This window comes from Dermacentor albipictus, chromosome 2, assembly GCF_038994185.2.
Source record: "Dermacentor albipictus isolate Rhodes 1998 colony chromosome 2, USDA_Dalb.pri_finalv2, whole genome shotgun sequence".
Lineage (NCBI taxonomy): Eukaryota > Metazoa > Arthropoda > Arachnida > Ixodida > Ixodidae > Dermacentor > Dermacentor albipictus.
This window is the reverse complement of record NC_091822.1, coordinates 615,630-631,937: the sequence shown is the minus strand read 5'-3', so window position 1 is coordinate 631,937 and position 16,308 is coordinate 615,630. Positions and strand designations below refer to the sequence as shown.

At 45.6% G+C, this 16,308-nt stretch overlaps 1 protein-coding gene across 2 annotated transcripts in view; it reads right to left on the bottom strand.

The window, feature by feature from the left end:
• Positions 1–16,308, bottom strand: part of LOC139055839 (pre-mRNA 3' end processing protein WDR33-like) — a 219,083-nt gene that overhangs the window by 86,263 nt on the left and 116,512 nt on the right. For both annotated transcript variants that reach the window (XM_070533385.1, XM_070533386.1), the window contains 3 exons: positions 13,364–13,442; positions 4,966–5,076; positions 4,244–4,338 (listed from right to left, as the gene is read on the bottom strand). In XM_070533385.1, the coding sequence (XP_070389486.1) occupies positions 4,244–4,338; positions 4,966–5,076; positions 13,364–13,442 (285 nt within the window). The remainder of the gene's footprint in view (positions 1–4,243; positions 4,339–4,965; positions 5,077–13,363; positions 13,443–16,308) is intronic.

The window sequence follows — 16,308 nt, the reverse complement described above, 5'->3', positions numbered from 1 at the left end:
TCTGCGGAAACTGCGGCATCTGTCTTCACTACTATCCTAATACGGCACGTTTCCGCTAAGGATGGGTAAATATGTTAGCTGTGTTACAAGTGTCGGCATATGTATAGGGTACACTTTTAACGTATCAGTGTTAACGTGGATACTATCGTTGCCGCTCGCGATTTGTTGTGTGCCCACGAGTGCAGATGAGAAGAATCGAAAGGCGCCTTTTTTGTTGTTGACCACAACCATTACAAAGCCTACACATAATAAAGGCAAGTTTGGTTGCAGCTTTTTTTTAGTCATGGAAGAGCGGAAAGTGATGAAAGTAATGAAATGAGGCATCTACTTAAGAATTTTTGGTGTGTGCAGACTGCTTGGTTTGTCTTGAAGAGTCGTTCGCGTAGAATTCGACAAATGGTAAGCGCGATCAATATCAGCTAGACTTTCCACATGACATATCGGTGCGGCAAGTTCGGGGTGCGATCATTACACGGGAAATTTTAAAAAAATCGAATTTCGTCGACAAAATTCAGGGGTGCGATCATTGCGCAAGTGCGATCATTATGCGAGTAAATACGGTATTACACCACATGGCCTGTACCAATTCAAGGTCATGCCATTCGGACTGTGTAATGCCCTAGTACCTTTCGAATGAATGATGGACTCTCTACCGTGGGGATATAAGTGGTCCATCTGTCTACGCTATTTAGACGATGTCATTGACTACTTGCCTACATTTGACAGTGACCTCACTCGTTTATCGGCCATTCTTGCTGTCTTCCGTCGAGTCAATCTTCAGCTTAACTATGCAAAGTGCCAAATACCGTATTTACACGATTGTAAGTCGATCCACTTTTCTAAATTTGAAAACCTGAAGTGGGGGGGGGTCGACTTACAACCGAAACCAAAACATTGCAGCTCCAAAAAAAGCGAGGCCAATGGGATCTACAAAGTAGTTACAATTTTATGCTTGCTCTATGACCCTGCCCGTAGCTTTTCGCTATCCCGCTTGTTTGTTCGCTTTTCGGAAGGGTTTTTCATCATTTTAAAGTGTTTTACAGTGCACGCAACATTCATGGGGAGGGAGGGGGGGGGGTGTCGATAGTTGATGGAAGCGCCGCTGTTTCATAGGCGGCGGCGACGCTTGCGGGGAGTATCGGTAGTTCATGAAAGACGAGATACCGCTCACGGGTTTTTCTCTGTAGTTTGACTGAAGGCATTGATTCGAAGCATTCGACTTGACTACCGGCCACGTGCTACTTCCATACTTCTTCCGTCATCATGAGTGCTCCAGGCCCATTAATCATTCAGCACTCGTTCACAACAGCGTTCAAGAGGGTTGCCATCCTTTACGCTGAAGAAACAAATCACTGCACAGCGGGCCGCAAGTTCGATGTTTCTGAACGAGTGGTGCGAGAGTGACGACTGTGGCGAAGTGAAATTTTCACTTGTGACGTCAAGTGAGGAATTTCCCACTTGCCGAAGTCTGGACGCTTTCCGGAGCTGTAGGCCAAGCTTGCGGCGTTTGTTGCTGAAATGCGTGATCGGTCCCTGCTAGTGAAGTGCGACATGGTCATGAAACAAGCTCGGATCTTCACCTTTTATGGACTTGCTCCGCCGTGAGTACAGCGAGTGGCTGGCGGCAGAAGACCGCGAACTGATGCCAACCGGGCCTGTCAAAAGAGCCTCCCTGATGGCTGCGTGTGGTTGGCTGCATTTGGCGTGGCCTGCTGTTCGACAAGATCGTTTGCCAAATGTGGAATTTCGCTGGACGACGACGCGCTGTGGGACCGTAGCAATGCTAGTTAAGACACAAATAGTCCAATCACTGTGTCAGCTACTAATAAATTTGCGTTATCGAATGTCCCCTCGGGTATGCTCTCCTTCTTTTTTCCCTGTCACGCGATATGGTGGGGTCGACTTACATACGAGTCGACTTACAGTCGTGTAAATACGGTAACTATGCTCGGTCACCTTGTCAGTTCTGCTGGTGTACAACCAGACCCCAACAAGGGGCTATCAGAGCAACAATTTCCCATGCCGTGTTCAGCTAAAGACGTCCGGAGTTTCGTAGGATTATGTTCGTACTTTTGTCACTTTTTCCGGAACTTGCAGACATTGCCTGCGCTCTCACTGTACTCTTGAAGAAGGACTTTCCTTTCGTGTGGGAATGCGAACAAGCAGTTTCGTTTTCTGCCCCCATCCATCTACTGACTACACCACCAATACTGGCCCATTTTGACCCCTCATCGCCAACAGAACTTCGCACCAATGCTAGTGCTCATGGAATTGGGCCTGTCCTTGGCCAAAAACAGCAGGGAAAGGAATGTGTCACCTTCTTTCATTGTCCATGTAGAATTTTTTCATCACTGATTGTGAGTGCATGGCATTAGTGTGGGCTGTCACCAAATTTAGATTTTGCTTGTTTGGCAAACTTTTTCTGTGATTATAGACTATCATGCCCTCTGCTGGCTCTCGTCGCTCAAGGATCTGTCTGGACGCCTCGGCCGCTCGGCACTACGGCTCCAAGAATACTCATTTGTTGTGCACTACAAATCTGGACGACTGCATCAAGATGCAGATTGCTTGTCACGCCACCCTGCCGATGCTTCCCACCTCCTTGACCCTGACCCAGACGCCTGCATACTGTCCATCCTTGCTTTGAATGACATCCCCACTGAACAGCAATGAGACGCGCCTTTATGAATCATCATCAACCGTCTAACCACTCGATCACCAGACCATTCTGTTTGCCTGTTTGATCTCAGCTCAGATGGCCCAGAGCTTCTGCTTATCCTACCTCACCATCTACGCTTCAGCGTTCTACGCCAGATTCATGACGGACGAACTACCAGTCACTTAGGTGTCTCGTGTACATATGCCTGCATCCACCGTTGGTTTTTCTGGCCTGGCATGCACCGTTTCGTGCGCCGCTTTGTCGCTGCTTGTGAATGTTGCCAATGCCACAAGCCCCTTTAAGCGCTGCCTGCAGGCCAGACACCACCGACTGACATCCCTGCAGAGCCCTTTTTCCACGTTGGCCTTGACCTTCTATGCCCTTTCCCTACACTCATCTCGGGAAATAAACGGGTTGCGCTCGCGACAGACTACATCATGCAATTCGCAGTCACCCAAGCAATGCTGACAAGCTGTTCTACAGATGTCGCTGACTTCCTCCCCAATGACGTAATTCTACATCATGGCACCCCTCGGCAGCTCCTCCCCGATTGCGAGGTACTTCCTCTCACGAGTGGTAGGTGACATTCTTGGTGCCTGCTCCACTAAACATAAGCTCACGACCACTTATAATCCACAGATGAATGGACTGACTAAGCGCACCAAACACTAACTGAGATGCTGGCCATGTATATTGAAGCAGTGGCTTAGCGCAAATAAAACCATGGAAACAAGAAAGACGGACAAGGACAAGCGCCATGTATGCCATGTATGCTTCACCTGATCACCGTGACTGGGACAGCACGTCACCATTTGTTACTTTCACATACAATTCGTCATGGCATGACACCGCTGGATATTCACCGCTTTATTTACTGTTTGGCTGACATCCTGCATTGCCCATTTGAGACTCTCTTTCCGTCGGCTCCTCTCTCGCCTACTGAATACGCCAGTGACGTCGTTGGTCGAGACCGTGCAGCTCGTCAACTTGCCCACGACCGACTCTGTGCTTCACAAGACTCCCAAAAGTCCTATTACGACAACTGACACAGAAGTGCACACTTCACGCCTGGTGCTCTGGTCCTACTATGGTCACCATGCTGCTGTGTTGGCCTATCAGCAAAGCTCCTCCCACGTTACACCGGGCCTTACAAGGAGCTGCGTATACTCTGTGTTGTCAATTACGACATTATACCCCTCGGCCCTGCTTCTTCGATCTCCTCGCTACCAACTGATGCTGTTCATGTTACCCGGCTGAAGCACTGTTGCTCTTCTCATGCCTCACTTTCATAGTAAGTGCCAAGACGGCGCTTCTGCCACCGGAGGGTGATGTTACGGATTGATCGATATAAATATACACACACACAAAGAGAGAGAGACACAGAGAGAGAGAGAGGGAGGGAAGGGGTGGCTGAAAAAGCTCACTGGGTCCCTCCTCCCACCTTTCTCCTCCTGGAATAATTAGAACATTGCACCATACAGTTTGGGTTATACATGTTTTTTTCTTCTTGGCATCCTTGAATCAATAAGGATCTACCACACAAAGGCACAGAAACAAAAGATGCAACAGCACTTGCGAACGCACCATATTCTCCAGTGTCATCCAGCCCTCTGGGTAGAGTGTTGAGGTTGTACTTGTCCCGCATTTTGTCCCCCGGTCGATTGCGTGTCCAGAACTTGCTGTAAAGGGACAAAGGGGCGAGTGACATACACTGGACTACAACAAGAGAATGGCGACAGTGGGTGGTACTCTGCAAGCCTGCTCTAGGTCCACAACAGAAAATCACAATTAGCAATTTCCCAAGTCATAAAAAAAATTCAATTTCTGTAACACACTAGCAGGCTTCAAATTCAAATGGTATCTATTTGCAATATGTTGCTAAATATTTCACTAATATTTTACGCAGAAATTCAAGCAAAAAATTCAGACTTATGATAAATATTTTAATTAGGATAATTACTGTTCCCCAGGCAACATGGCCATTTTGTCGCTGTCATTGTCCCTGGAACGCACCTTATAGCCTACACTGAACTCAGTTCATAAGAAGTTTCTGAATTTCTTCAAAAAACTGAGCAACCTTTTTGCACCAGCCTGCCATGTCAGAAAGCAAGAGACACGAGCAACATAGACATAGCTTTTACATACCATCTGTCACATGAAAACAAAACCTACCGTCAAATTTTAGCTTAAAAAATTTCTGAGTAGACTGTGCAGCCAGCCTATTTCGAATTTCCTCAAGACGGTTGGGGGACTCGGAGGCACTGCTGCCAACCAGAAGGTCAACTTGCGATGCAGTAAAGTACAACCTTGTGTGGTCGTTGGACCCAGAGCAGAGGATGTGTCCCAATGGGTGCCAGGCCAGAGACCAGACGCACGAGTCGTGAGCATTCTCCATAGCACCCACTTCCTTGTCAGCCCTGCATGGAATGTAACAGAAGGTGTGCCGCGCCTTTCATCCTGTTTCATGTCCACCGCAGGACAAACACCTCTATCTAATTACTTCTGTCAGCCTAGCTTCATCACATGCCTGCACTAATTGCATTGCACCACCTCTGCTGTTTTTCGACTGCGTTTCCTTTTTATTGGCAGATGTTGTGCTACTCCAGTAGGCCAATACGAATGTGTCCTATGCATCACATGATCATCCCAAGTCTAAGAGAGTGATTTAAATGAACGCCTTAACTATTTACAATGAGACAAACAAATAAATACACAATAATTATACCGGCATAATTTTTCAAGATAGCCCATTTGACATGCACCGCCTGTATTCCAAAGCTTTGGTGGTGCATGGATTCCTAGTGAGAAGATATTTTCTTTTGGCTGTGACTGCAGCCACTCGCAAGTTGAGGTTTTTGCCTCCCAACAACTTCAAAAGTGTTTTCATTCCTCACTACACGAAGGCCTCCTCCACAGAAGTTGCAGCGCATTCAAACTTTACTCATTCATTCATTCATTCATACCTCAAATACCGCATTTGGGAGTTTACGTGAGGGGTGGGGATAGCCTACTTGCAGTTTTGCTGCACAGACACACATTAATTTTTCACCTTGTGATCAATTTTAACAGGTTTAACACCTTTGCTTCTAGAAAAAGCACATCACTCATCAACTTCCCTAAAATAATTCATTAACATTTTCATGCAAATACATTTGTAAAAGAGCGTCAGCATTGTTCCTGTCGCATTGCATAGACAATGCCACTTTGGTAATTGACAGTTATGATACAGTTACACACATCCTATAAAGCAGTAAGGAAAGAACTTGGGCATGAGCAACCTCTGCACGCGGTGGCGTAGAGGTAGAACACCCGCCTCGCGTGCAAGAGGTCCGTGGTTCGAATCCCGGTGCCGGCAATTTTTCACCGGATTTAAAAAAAAAAAATCCGCGTGTTGATAAAATTGCATAAACAGGCCTGGAGTGTGGCCTGATCCCGGTGACCAGAACCGGTAACGCACTCCCTCACCAGAGCAGGATTGGCCACCCTGGTGCAGTACATGGCCACAACCTCCTATATGAACAACACAATCAAACCCCGGCCCTCAGTCCTCAGCAGCTGCGAAGCAACTGACCACGGCGGCGGTCAGACCTGCGACGCTGCAGAGGGTGCTAAGAATCACTGGCTCCGGACAGGCCGCCATTGGAATATGAACCTGGCAACGTTTAACGCTAGAACGTTATCTAGTGAGGCGAGTCTAGCAGTGCTATTGGAGGAATTAGAGGGCAGTAAATGGGATATAATAGGACTCAGTGAAGTTAGGAGGCCAAAAGAAGCATATACAGTGCTAAAAAGCGAGCACATCCTCTGCTACCGGGGCTTAGCAGAGAGAAGGGAACTAGGCGTCGGATTCCTGATTAATAAGAATATAGCTGGTAACATACAGGAATTCTATAGCATTAATGAGAGGGTGGCAGGTCTTGTTGTGAAACTTAATAAGAGATACAAAATGAAAATTGTACAGGTCTACGCCCCTACATACAGTCATGATGACCAGGAAGTCGAAAGCTTCTATGAAGACGTGGAATCGGCGATGGGTAGAGTGAAAACTAAATACACTATACTAATGGGTGACTTTAATGCCAAGGTAGGCAAAAAGCAGGCTGGAGACAAGGCAGTGGGGGAATATGGCATAGGCACTAGGAATATCAGGGGGGAGTTATTAGTAGAGTTTGCGGAACAGAATAATATGAGGATAATGAATACCTTCTTCCGCAAGCGGGATAGCAGAAAGTGGACGTGGAGGGGCCCGAACGGCGAGACTAGAAATGAAATAGACCTCATACTCTGCGCTGACCCTGGCATCATACAAGATGTGGACGTGCTCGGCAAGGTGCGCTGCAGTGACCACAGGATGGTAAGAACTCGAATTAGCCTAGACCTGAGAAGGGAACGGAAGAAACTGGTACATAAGAAGCCGATCAATGAGTTAGCGGTAAGAGGGAAAAATAGAGGAATTCCAGATCAAGCTTCAGAACAGGTATTCGGCTTTAACTCAGGAAGAGGACCTTAGTGTCGAAGCAATGAACGACAATCTTGTGGACATCATTAAGGAGTGTGCAATGGAAGTCGGTGGTAACTCCGTTAGGCAGGATACCAGTAAACTATCGCAGGAGACGAAAGATCTCATCAAGAAACGCCAATGTATGAAAGCCTCTAACCCTACAGCTAGAATAGAACTGACAGAACTTTCGAAGTTAATCAACAAGCGTAAGACAGCTGACATAAGGAAGTATAATATGGATAGAATTGAACATGCTCTCAGGAACGGAGGAAGCCTACAAACAGTGAAGAAGAAACTAGGAATTGGCAAGAATCAGATGTATGCGTTAAGAGACAAAGCCGGCAATATCATTACTAATATGGATGAGATAGTACAAGTGGCTGAGGAGTTCTATAGAGATTTATACAGTACCAGTGCCACCCACGACAATAATGAAAGAGAAAACAGTCTAGAGGAATTCGAAATCCCACAGGTAACGCCGGAAGAAGTAAAGAAAGCCTTGGGAGATATGCAAAGGGGGAAGGCAGCTGGGGAGGATCAGGTAACAGCAGATTTACTGAAGGATGGTGGGCAGATTGTTCTAGAGAAGCTGGCCACCCTGTATACGCAATGCCTCATAACGTCGAGCGTACCGGAATCTTGGAAAAACGCTAACATAATCCTAATCCATAAGAAAGGGGACGCTAAAGACTTGAAAAATTATAGACCGATCAGCTTACTGTCCGTTGCCTACAAACTATTTACTAAGGTAATCGCGAATAGAATCAGGAACACCTTAGACTTCTGTCAAGCAAAGGACCAGGCAGGATTCCGTAAAGGCTACTCAACAATAGATCATATACACACTATCAATCAGGTGATAGAGAAATGTGCGGAATACAACCAACCCTTATATATAGCTTTCATTGATTACGAAAAAGCATTTGATTCTGTCGAAACCTCAGCAGTCATGGAGGCATTACGGAATCAGGGTGTAGACGAGCCATATGTAAAAATACTGAAAAATATCTATAGCGGCTCCACAGCCACTGTAGTCCTCCATAAAGAAAGCAACAAAATCCCAATAAAGAAAGGCGTCAGGCAGGGAGATACGATCTCTCCAATGCTATTCACAGCGTGTTTACAGGAGGTATTCAGAGACCTGGATTGGGAAGAAATGGGGATAAAAGTTAATGGAGAATACCTTAGTAACTTGCGATTCGCTGATGATATTGCCTTGCTTAGTAACTCAGGGGACCAACTGCAATGCATGCTCACTGACCTGGAGAGGCAAAGCAGAAGAGTGGGTCTAAAAATTAATCTGCAGAAAACTAAAGTAATGTTTAACAGCCTCGGAAGAGAACAGCAGTTTACAATAGGCAGCGAGGCACTGGAAGTCGTAAGGGCATATATCTACTTAGGGCAGGTAGTGACTGCGGATCCGGATCATGAGACAGAAATAATCAGAAGAATAAGAATGGGCTGGGGTGCGTTTGGCAGGCATTCTCAGATCATGAACAGCAGGTTGCCATTATCCCTCAAAAGAAAAGTGTTTAATAGCTGTGTCTTACCAGTACTTGCCTACGGAGCAGAAACCTGGAGGCTTACGAAGAGGGTTCTACTCAAATTAAGGACGACGCAACGAGCTATGGAAAGAAGAATGATAGGTGTAACGTTAAGGGATAAGAAAAGAGCAGATTGGGTGAGGGAACAAACGCGAGTTAATGACATCTTAGTTGAAATCAAGAAAAAGAAATGGGCATGGGCAGGACATGTAATGAGGAGGGAAGATAACCGATGGTCATTAAGGGTTACGGACTGGATTCCAAGGGAAGGGAAGCGTAGCAGGGGACGGCAGAAAGTTAGGTGGGCGGATGAGATTAAGAAGTTTGCAGGGACGGCATGGCCACAATTAGTACATGACCGGGGTTGTTGGAGAAATATGGGAGAGGCCTTTGCCCTGCAGTGGGCGTAACCAGGCTGATGATGATGATGATGATGATGAACCTCTGCACAGCTGTTACACACTGTAACGCTCGTATTCAGTGTTTTCCATCCTTCAGTGTACAGTTAAATCTCTATATAACAAACTTCAGGGGCCCCCGGCAAATTATCATTATTCTCAAAGGTTGTTATAGTAAATGACTTAAAATTAACCATGCCACCCATCAAAAACAAGTTGTCACAGTATGAGCTATCCCTGAAAACGTCACTGTTGGCTCTCAGCCCGCGCTGTTGCCATTTTCCATAGTTTACGCTGCCACACACCAGCAAGAGTGGCATGCACAAAAAAAAGACGCTCATGCGGAGAAAACCACCGAAAAAGAGGAAGCTCCTTGTCGCCTCCTAAGCACAATGCTTCTTTTTGTTTATTTGTTTTTCATATTCCTTGCGGAGGACACTGCAAATGTCTTGCTAGAGGCGGACACCTGTACTATTCTAAAGTCGAAGTGTGTGTAAACGACACCGTCCAAAAAGTGCAGAGTGTTATCATGTGGCATGATTGCCACGAGCAGGGAGGTCAAGTTTCTACGTGTGCGTAGCTGGCACAATCACAAAAAACGCGAAAGATGCTGAGAGACGCGCCTCCGTTGCTAGGCGACACTTGCCTGGGCGAAGCATGCACTTGTAAAACCCAATGCTTTGTAACCTCTGCAATAGAGAGAAAAAGAAAGGGTCCCGTCCCACATTTTTCTCTTCTGGCGCCATCTGAAGTTTCCGAACCCAAGCGCCACGGCGTCCACTTTCTGCACCTTGTTGTCTGCTAGCCAACTGTTCCGGCCGGCTGCCGTGAAGGATACACTGGAGTCTAAGAATCCCCAGATTTCGGAATATTAATTCGTAGTACTGACGCATTCTTAACATAATACAGAAACTGAATCACGATCATTATTCTGAAAAGTTCAGGACGCTGAAGTTTGTACTAGTACTGAAATATTTTTACACTGAAACCTTAAGCAGTCATTAGGGGATTTCTGCAACGTTTGTTCATCTGAAAGGTTCACTAATCTGGTGTTTCTAGTAATAAGGTTTCACTGTACAACCAACAAACCAGTGTTTAACACCTTATTCTTGTTTGGCACATATTACACTTAAGTTACACTTAGGAAATTAGAAATTCGCAGGTGTTAGTTGGTATCGGTTGGCGCAGGACAGAGGTAATTGGAGATTGCAGGGAGAGGCCTTTGTCCTGCACTGGACATAAGATAGGCTGCTGCTGATGATGATGACGACACTTAGCAGGCCTGGCTGTATTACCGCACTCACAGGATGGCTTACTGTAGCGAGAACAAGGGATAATTCCAAGTGCAGACAGAAAAGTGTCGCGTTCCTCATTTTTGTTTGCCTATTTCGGATCCATAATTAAGTACAGCCTTGATTTTTTGAGAGTGCCACAAATAATTACAACACTTTTTACACGACCAATTCAAAACACGGGTCAAGCATAGCGTGGCTTTGGACATGAAAAGAAGCCTGATTACGTCACTGAAAGCAGATGTGGTGGTCCCATGTTATGAAAAACAACTCGAGGGTATATTCACAACGGTGACTGACAGTGTTCACGTGACCAACCGTGACTGGTGACCAAGGAGCGAGTCACAGCGACTGATATTCACACCGGCAAGCACGCCCGTAAACACAGCCGAAATGCTTCGTGATTTATGCTGTCTGCTTGCACTGCCATCGCCATGTAAAACTGTGCAACACAGGCACCTGCGCGTAAAGCAATCCTGTTCCTGCACCGCCGACTGTTCAGGTTGTCATGGGATCGCACCTGCACTGCTGCAACGGAAAGCCGAGAGCTACTGACCCAAAATAGTTGCTTTTCAACCAAAGGTGACCATAGGCGATTATACGCGACCAATCGCTTTGCAACTTCAGTGTACGAGAACATTTGCAACAAACTTGGTCGTGCGACCTCTGCAAGCTGCCAGGGTGAATGAGTCTGCCTGTTGGCCCGGCGCTGTGGTACACCATGACCATGTGGCCGAAAGCTGTCAAATAGGCCCTTCCAATTGTGTACGTCTCTTTTTGTGTATACTGCTGCTTTATTCTCGCTAAAATTGCACAACAGGTTTGTACTTTTCACTGTAATCATCCAGATCATTCACTGTAACACTTATTTGCATTGTTACTTGCATGGTTTGTCCAGAAAAAAATTTTTAGGTTGCCTTCGTCGGTGTCACTCACAGCGAGTGGTGTCCAACATATGGCGGCTATGACATGACCTGATCCCTTCCGGCATTTGCAACATGTCAAAGCACTGACAAAGGAGGCGAGTGGTGAAACCAAGTGGCTATATATTGAATGATTGGGGCCATAGGATGCAAATTTGCTGTTAAATTTGATCAACAACAAAGGAGTTGTGAGTGCCAAATCTTTTTAAAAGTTTTTGAAAGAGAAACACAGGTCACTGGATGTGGTTCTAAACCATTTAGTCTAGCAGAAAATCTTGCAATTACTTGTACATTCTTTAAATTTTTGTCTGCAGAGGCAAACAGTTAGGAATATGCACACAATAGTTCTACAAAATACCTACAGCTCATCATACTTTTTTTTGCCGACACTATATTTCTGTGAGTAAAACTGGAAGCTTTTGAGAAAGCTTGCCATTTGTAAACAGTGAAATGGTCATTTCACTCAAATGAGCCTGATTTGCACTTCCTTGGAAGCACTACTATTCTGCTTAATTTGGATATTTTTGGACAAGCTGCACCATTTATTTGGCTTTGTTTCCAGTGGAGTTAAGATAAGTTTGATTCCAGTGCATTAGATTAGGTTAGGCTAGGCTATGCAAAAAAAAAAAAAGATCATCTTCCCAAGTTTCCAATTGAGTACAAAGGAACTGCAGAAGTGTCCTGAGCACTGTCCAGAGTTCAATATGTATTGTATTTAAACAAGTCTAATGTGCTCCAGAATTTAATGCGCACTCAAGTTTAGAGGGCTCAAAGTCAGAAAATAAAAGTTCATGTGAATGTAACATGCGCCCAATTTATAAAAGAAAAACATATCATGTCTCCACATTTGCAATCAGATAAAATAAGACTTGCAGAATTTACCTACACAGAAGAGAAACAATTAAAAAAAATTGCTTCCATAATGAAGCCGGTGGTGCACTGTCGTTGCCATTTGTGCTTCATTATTTTTTTAATTTCGCAATATGTACCCGTAAAGGCACCTGAATAGGTGATACATAGGAGGAACAGATACGTACATGAAATGGTGCGAGCTTTGTGCGTTACAGAATCCAGTTATACAAAATAATGACATGTAACAAAATACACAAATAAAACAAAATACAAATGGTCACAGATACCAAGCACACAAGGGGGTATTCTCGAGTGATCACTTCTAGAGATACTAATATCGTTTTCACATGATTTTAGGTGACTCTGCACCAGCCTTGCCGAAATGTGAATCCGAGAGCGTCCCTGGCACTCTGCATAGATAGCAAGCATGGCGCAACGCCAGGGAGCATGTTGTGGGCCGTATAAGCCGACACACGAAATCTCGCAAAAGTGGTAGTCTCTCTGAAAGCGGTCGTAGTCAAGCAAAAAATGAGCCCACAGCAATCTTCAAGGAAACATGCTCTGCTGTCATCTCACGATGGAAACGATGGTAAGCCGTTGCCAACGCTGCAAACATGATTTTGTTTTTGTATCTGATTTTAATGCACAGGCAATTTTCGGACCCATTTTTTCCCAGAATCTAGGAGCATGTTACATTCGTGCAAATGGGGCACCTAGCAACTCGGTCACACAAGTAGCCCTACAATCGTCAGTCAAAACACAAGGACGGAGGCTAGCACTAGAATCACTTTTATTTTTTGTAAAGATATCAGCCCACAGTGAAGAGGAGAGATGAAGAAGCGCAATCAACTAGCCCAGCAACTAGTCATGTTGGACTATGTCACTGTAATCTATTCACTAAGGTTAGGTTAAAAGTGCGGTCAAATCAAATGACAACCACCAATATCCTTAGGAGACCAAATTGCCCAAATGAAGCACAGTTCTGAATACCGGCATGTCTAAGCACAAACCATACAGGGCCTTTTTGTGTGTACTATCATTTTCTGAGCACAGCTTGACTAAATGCACACAGAACAATTACCCTGGCTGTTGGAAGGCTCAGTGTATCTTCCCACAGACCTGGATTTACAGAGACCACATTGCTGTCGTCTCACAGAATGCTGCCCACATGTGCACTAAGGGAGGTCAGCTCACCCAACCATCCAGAACATGACGGCACCGTCAGAACCGCCACTGGCAAACAGGCACTCGTGGATTGGGTGCCATGCCAAGCCTGTAAATACAAATCACAATGCAAATGCAAAAAATTACTAACTCTCCCGTAATCAAGAGTACATCAAGCATGAAATGGCAACCGGCAAAGTAGATTGGTGGAGATGATACTAGTCACAATATTAGAATGGATGCAGTACATGTTCACAACGGCACACCCCGCCACACCACAATGCCCCACGCCATAGTGTGCACTGGTCTATGTGGGCACAATACTTTCTTGTCACAGACAGAGCCTCATTGCAAGTCTCGTCTCGGTCCAACGGCCATCCGCGGCATGCCGGACGCTACCAGCTTAGGCGCTGCCAGGCTGCCGGACCCGCCGCGGGCCTCGCGGACTGCTGGCATCGAAAAGAGCACAGGCAAATCTGTCTCATCGTGTAAAGATGACAATCAAATGTACAGTGCCCTGTATCTGCATTCTGAAATGTCGGTATTGGAAATGACAAATAAAACTTGAGCATACTAGAAGTTACAGCTTGAGTGATATTGTGAATGAACATTAGGAAGAACTCGGAAGCAATATTTTTTGTAAGTTGTTTGGGAGTAACTAGAGTATGTAATGTGGTCCTGTACAAAGGGTGGGAAGATTTCATTTTGTTCTCACAACTTGCCCGGATGTTCTCGTTTCAGTGCCCGGATGATGGCTCTGGCTTTTGGCTCAAGGTCACTTGAAGGTCGCTGACAACGAGAGCTAAAAGCATTTCATGCTTAATACAAAAGGAACAGTCATGTGACCAGTGACATTCTCAAGGCTGTCCCCCTCCCTCTTGCAGCTGCCTCATGTCGCTGGTGCATTGATGCCACTACAATGCGCACAGCGGTACTTACAAGAACAGAAATTATGACAAGTTTGTACACATACACAAAAGAATGGCCCCGTGTGTGTTAGCCAGCCTTCGATAGCCCTACTAAACAGTAAAATAGAATCCCTTGAAAAATCATGTCTACCCTTGTGCAGGCGCATGAGCGGTGGCGCCCGTTTTTGCTTCCGCATTTGGTTTCTCTCTCTTCTGAGGGCGCAGCAGTGTGGTCCCGAATATGTTCGTGCTTTGAAGGTGAGCGGTGTGCCATGATTCGCCCTTTGTTTTCAAGTTACCGTGAAGGCAGGTAAAATGAGTGCTTTAGTTTTAAGTTAGCGCTTGTTCTGTCATTTTAGCCCAAATTGTCATCTTCCTTGCACTATTTCCTTGCACAATGGTTCTACCAGAATGCTCAACTTTAATAAAATAAGGGACATTGCATACTTCAAGGAATATACTGACATAGCATATTCGGCTTGTCATGTGTGCTTTCTTTTTTTGTGTGGGTGGTAAATTAATGGTCATGCCTTCTCAGCCTTAGAAAGATACTAGCAAGAGCTAGGGTATTTTAAACAATTCAGTATATGTGTTTGTACTAACCAGTTTCAGTTTCAATACCAAAATTGGGCCTGTAAGGTTCTTTTGAATAAATAAATAAATAAATAAATAAATAAATAAATAAATAAATAAATAAATAAATAAATAAATAAATAAAATAAAATAAATTATGACGTCGCAATACACCCGCTCGCTGCGGCTGTCACGTGTGAGCACAGTCGGAAGAAACGGGTGCAGCACCCTTATTCCTTTTTTTTTTAAAAGAGCGACACCACCGTACCTAGCCATGTTGTTGCATAGCATCAGTAAATTTCACACGTGTCATGATGTTACAGTAATGTGATGGCACCAACTCCAGTATCAAATTATATGATTATTCGCCTTGCTAAGTGTATGCTTGCTATGTGCCATAAACATGTGATAAAGCTGCATCACGGAACCTCAAAATGGAGAAGGCAGGCACAAAGTTCAGTCCACCACTTCTTGTGCATGTGTATATTGTTCGCAACACGACCATGAATCAATCCATGAAGGGTAACTCGTAATTTATAGGGTGGCCAATCGCAATTGCTAACACTTTCTGCCCGTGGGAAAAGCAGTGGTTTTCAGGTAGTCTAGTAAACATTTTTTTCCTCTGATGGTGCATGCTTGATACTTAAGTGTATGGCATCAAACTGTACAGGAAGAAATTCTCTTTCCTACGGTACTAGCCCCAAATAACATGTTTAATAAACGACTATACAAAAATATATTGTGGGGATGCGTGACTCTCGCGCGTCCCCTGATGTGTTTCCCGCATAGCGCGTCTCCTGTTCTCCCGCTTCGCCGCGTGGCCTGCGTGACGTCCGCGCGGTCGATGTGGTTGAAGCGCAGTCCGAGAGATGGCGCTAGTGTTGCGCTGCTGCTAGCTGTTGCGGGGCTACCTGGGTGCGGGAGAGACAAGGCGCTCTCTCTTGGGTTCGAGACAGCAAGTGGGACGGACGTGCCGTGCCGCACGTGCAGCGACCCTCTTTTCCGGCGGGTCGGCGCACGGCGGGGACGTCTCCCGCGTGCGCGCCGACCCATGCTTCTGCGAGACCACCTCGCGTGGCCGCCCTCGAACGCGCCACGATTCGGGTGACCATACACGCGAACGACCAGGCGTTGGGATCCAGCATGGGGCGAACATATTCGCTCGCTTCCAGTTGCGGTGAGTCGGACTTCTAGATTTGTCGCGCGCCCATCGGCATGTTTTGTGGATAGCAACTCGGCTAGCGGGCATTGATCTATGAAAGGTGCTATAAATGCCCTTGTGATTGTTTGCACTACTGCGTTGTCGTTCCTTTGTCCCAAGAGTACGGTGTGAGAATCCCACATCAGACCCCACAATGTCTACCTAGAAATTTTGTAATGAAAAAGAAAAAGTAATATAAAAACATCAATGTTGCTTCACACAGAGAGAACACAGAAAAAATGAGGGGCCATTCCACCCTGTGAAGCTGCTATGGTGGTGTAATTCATGTTGTT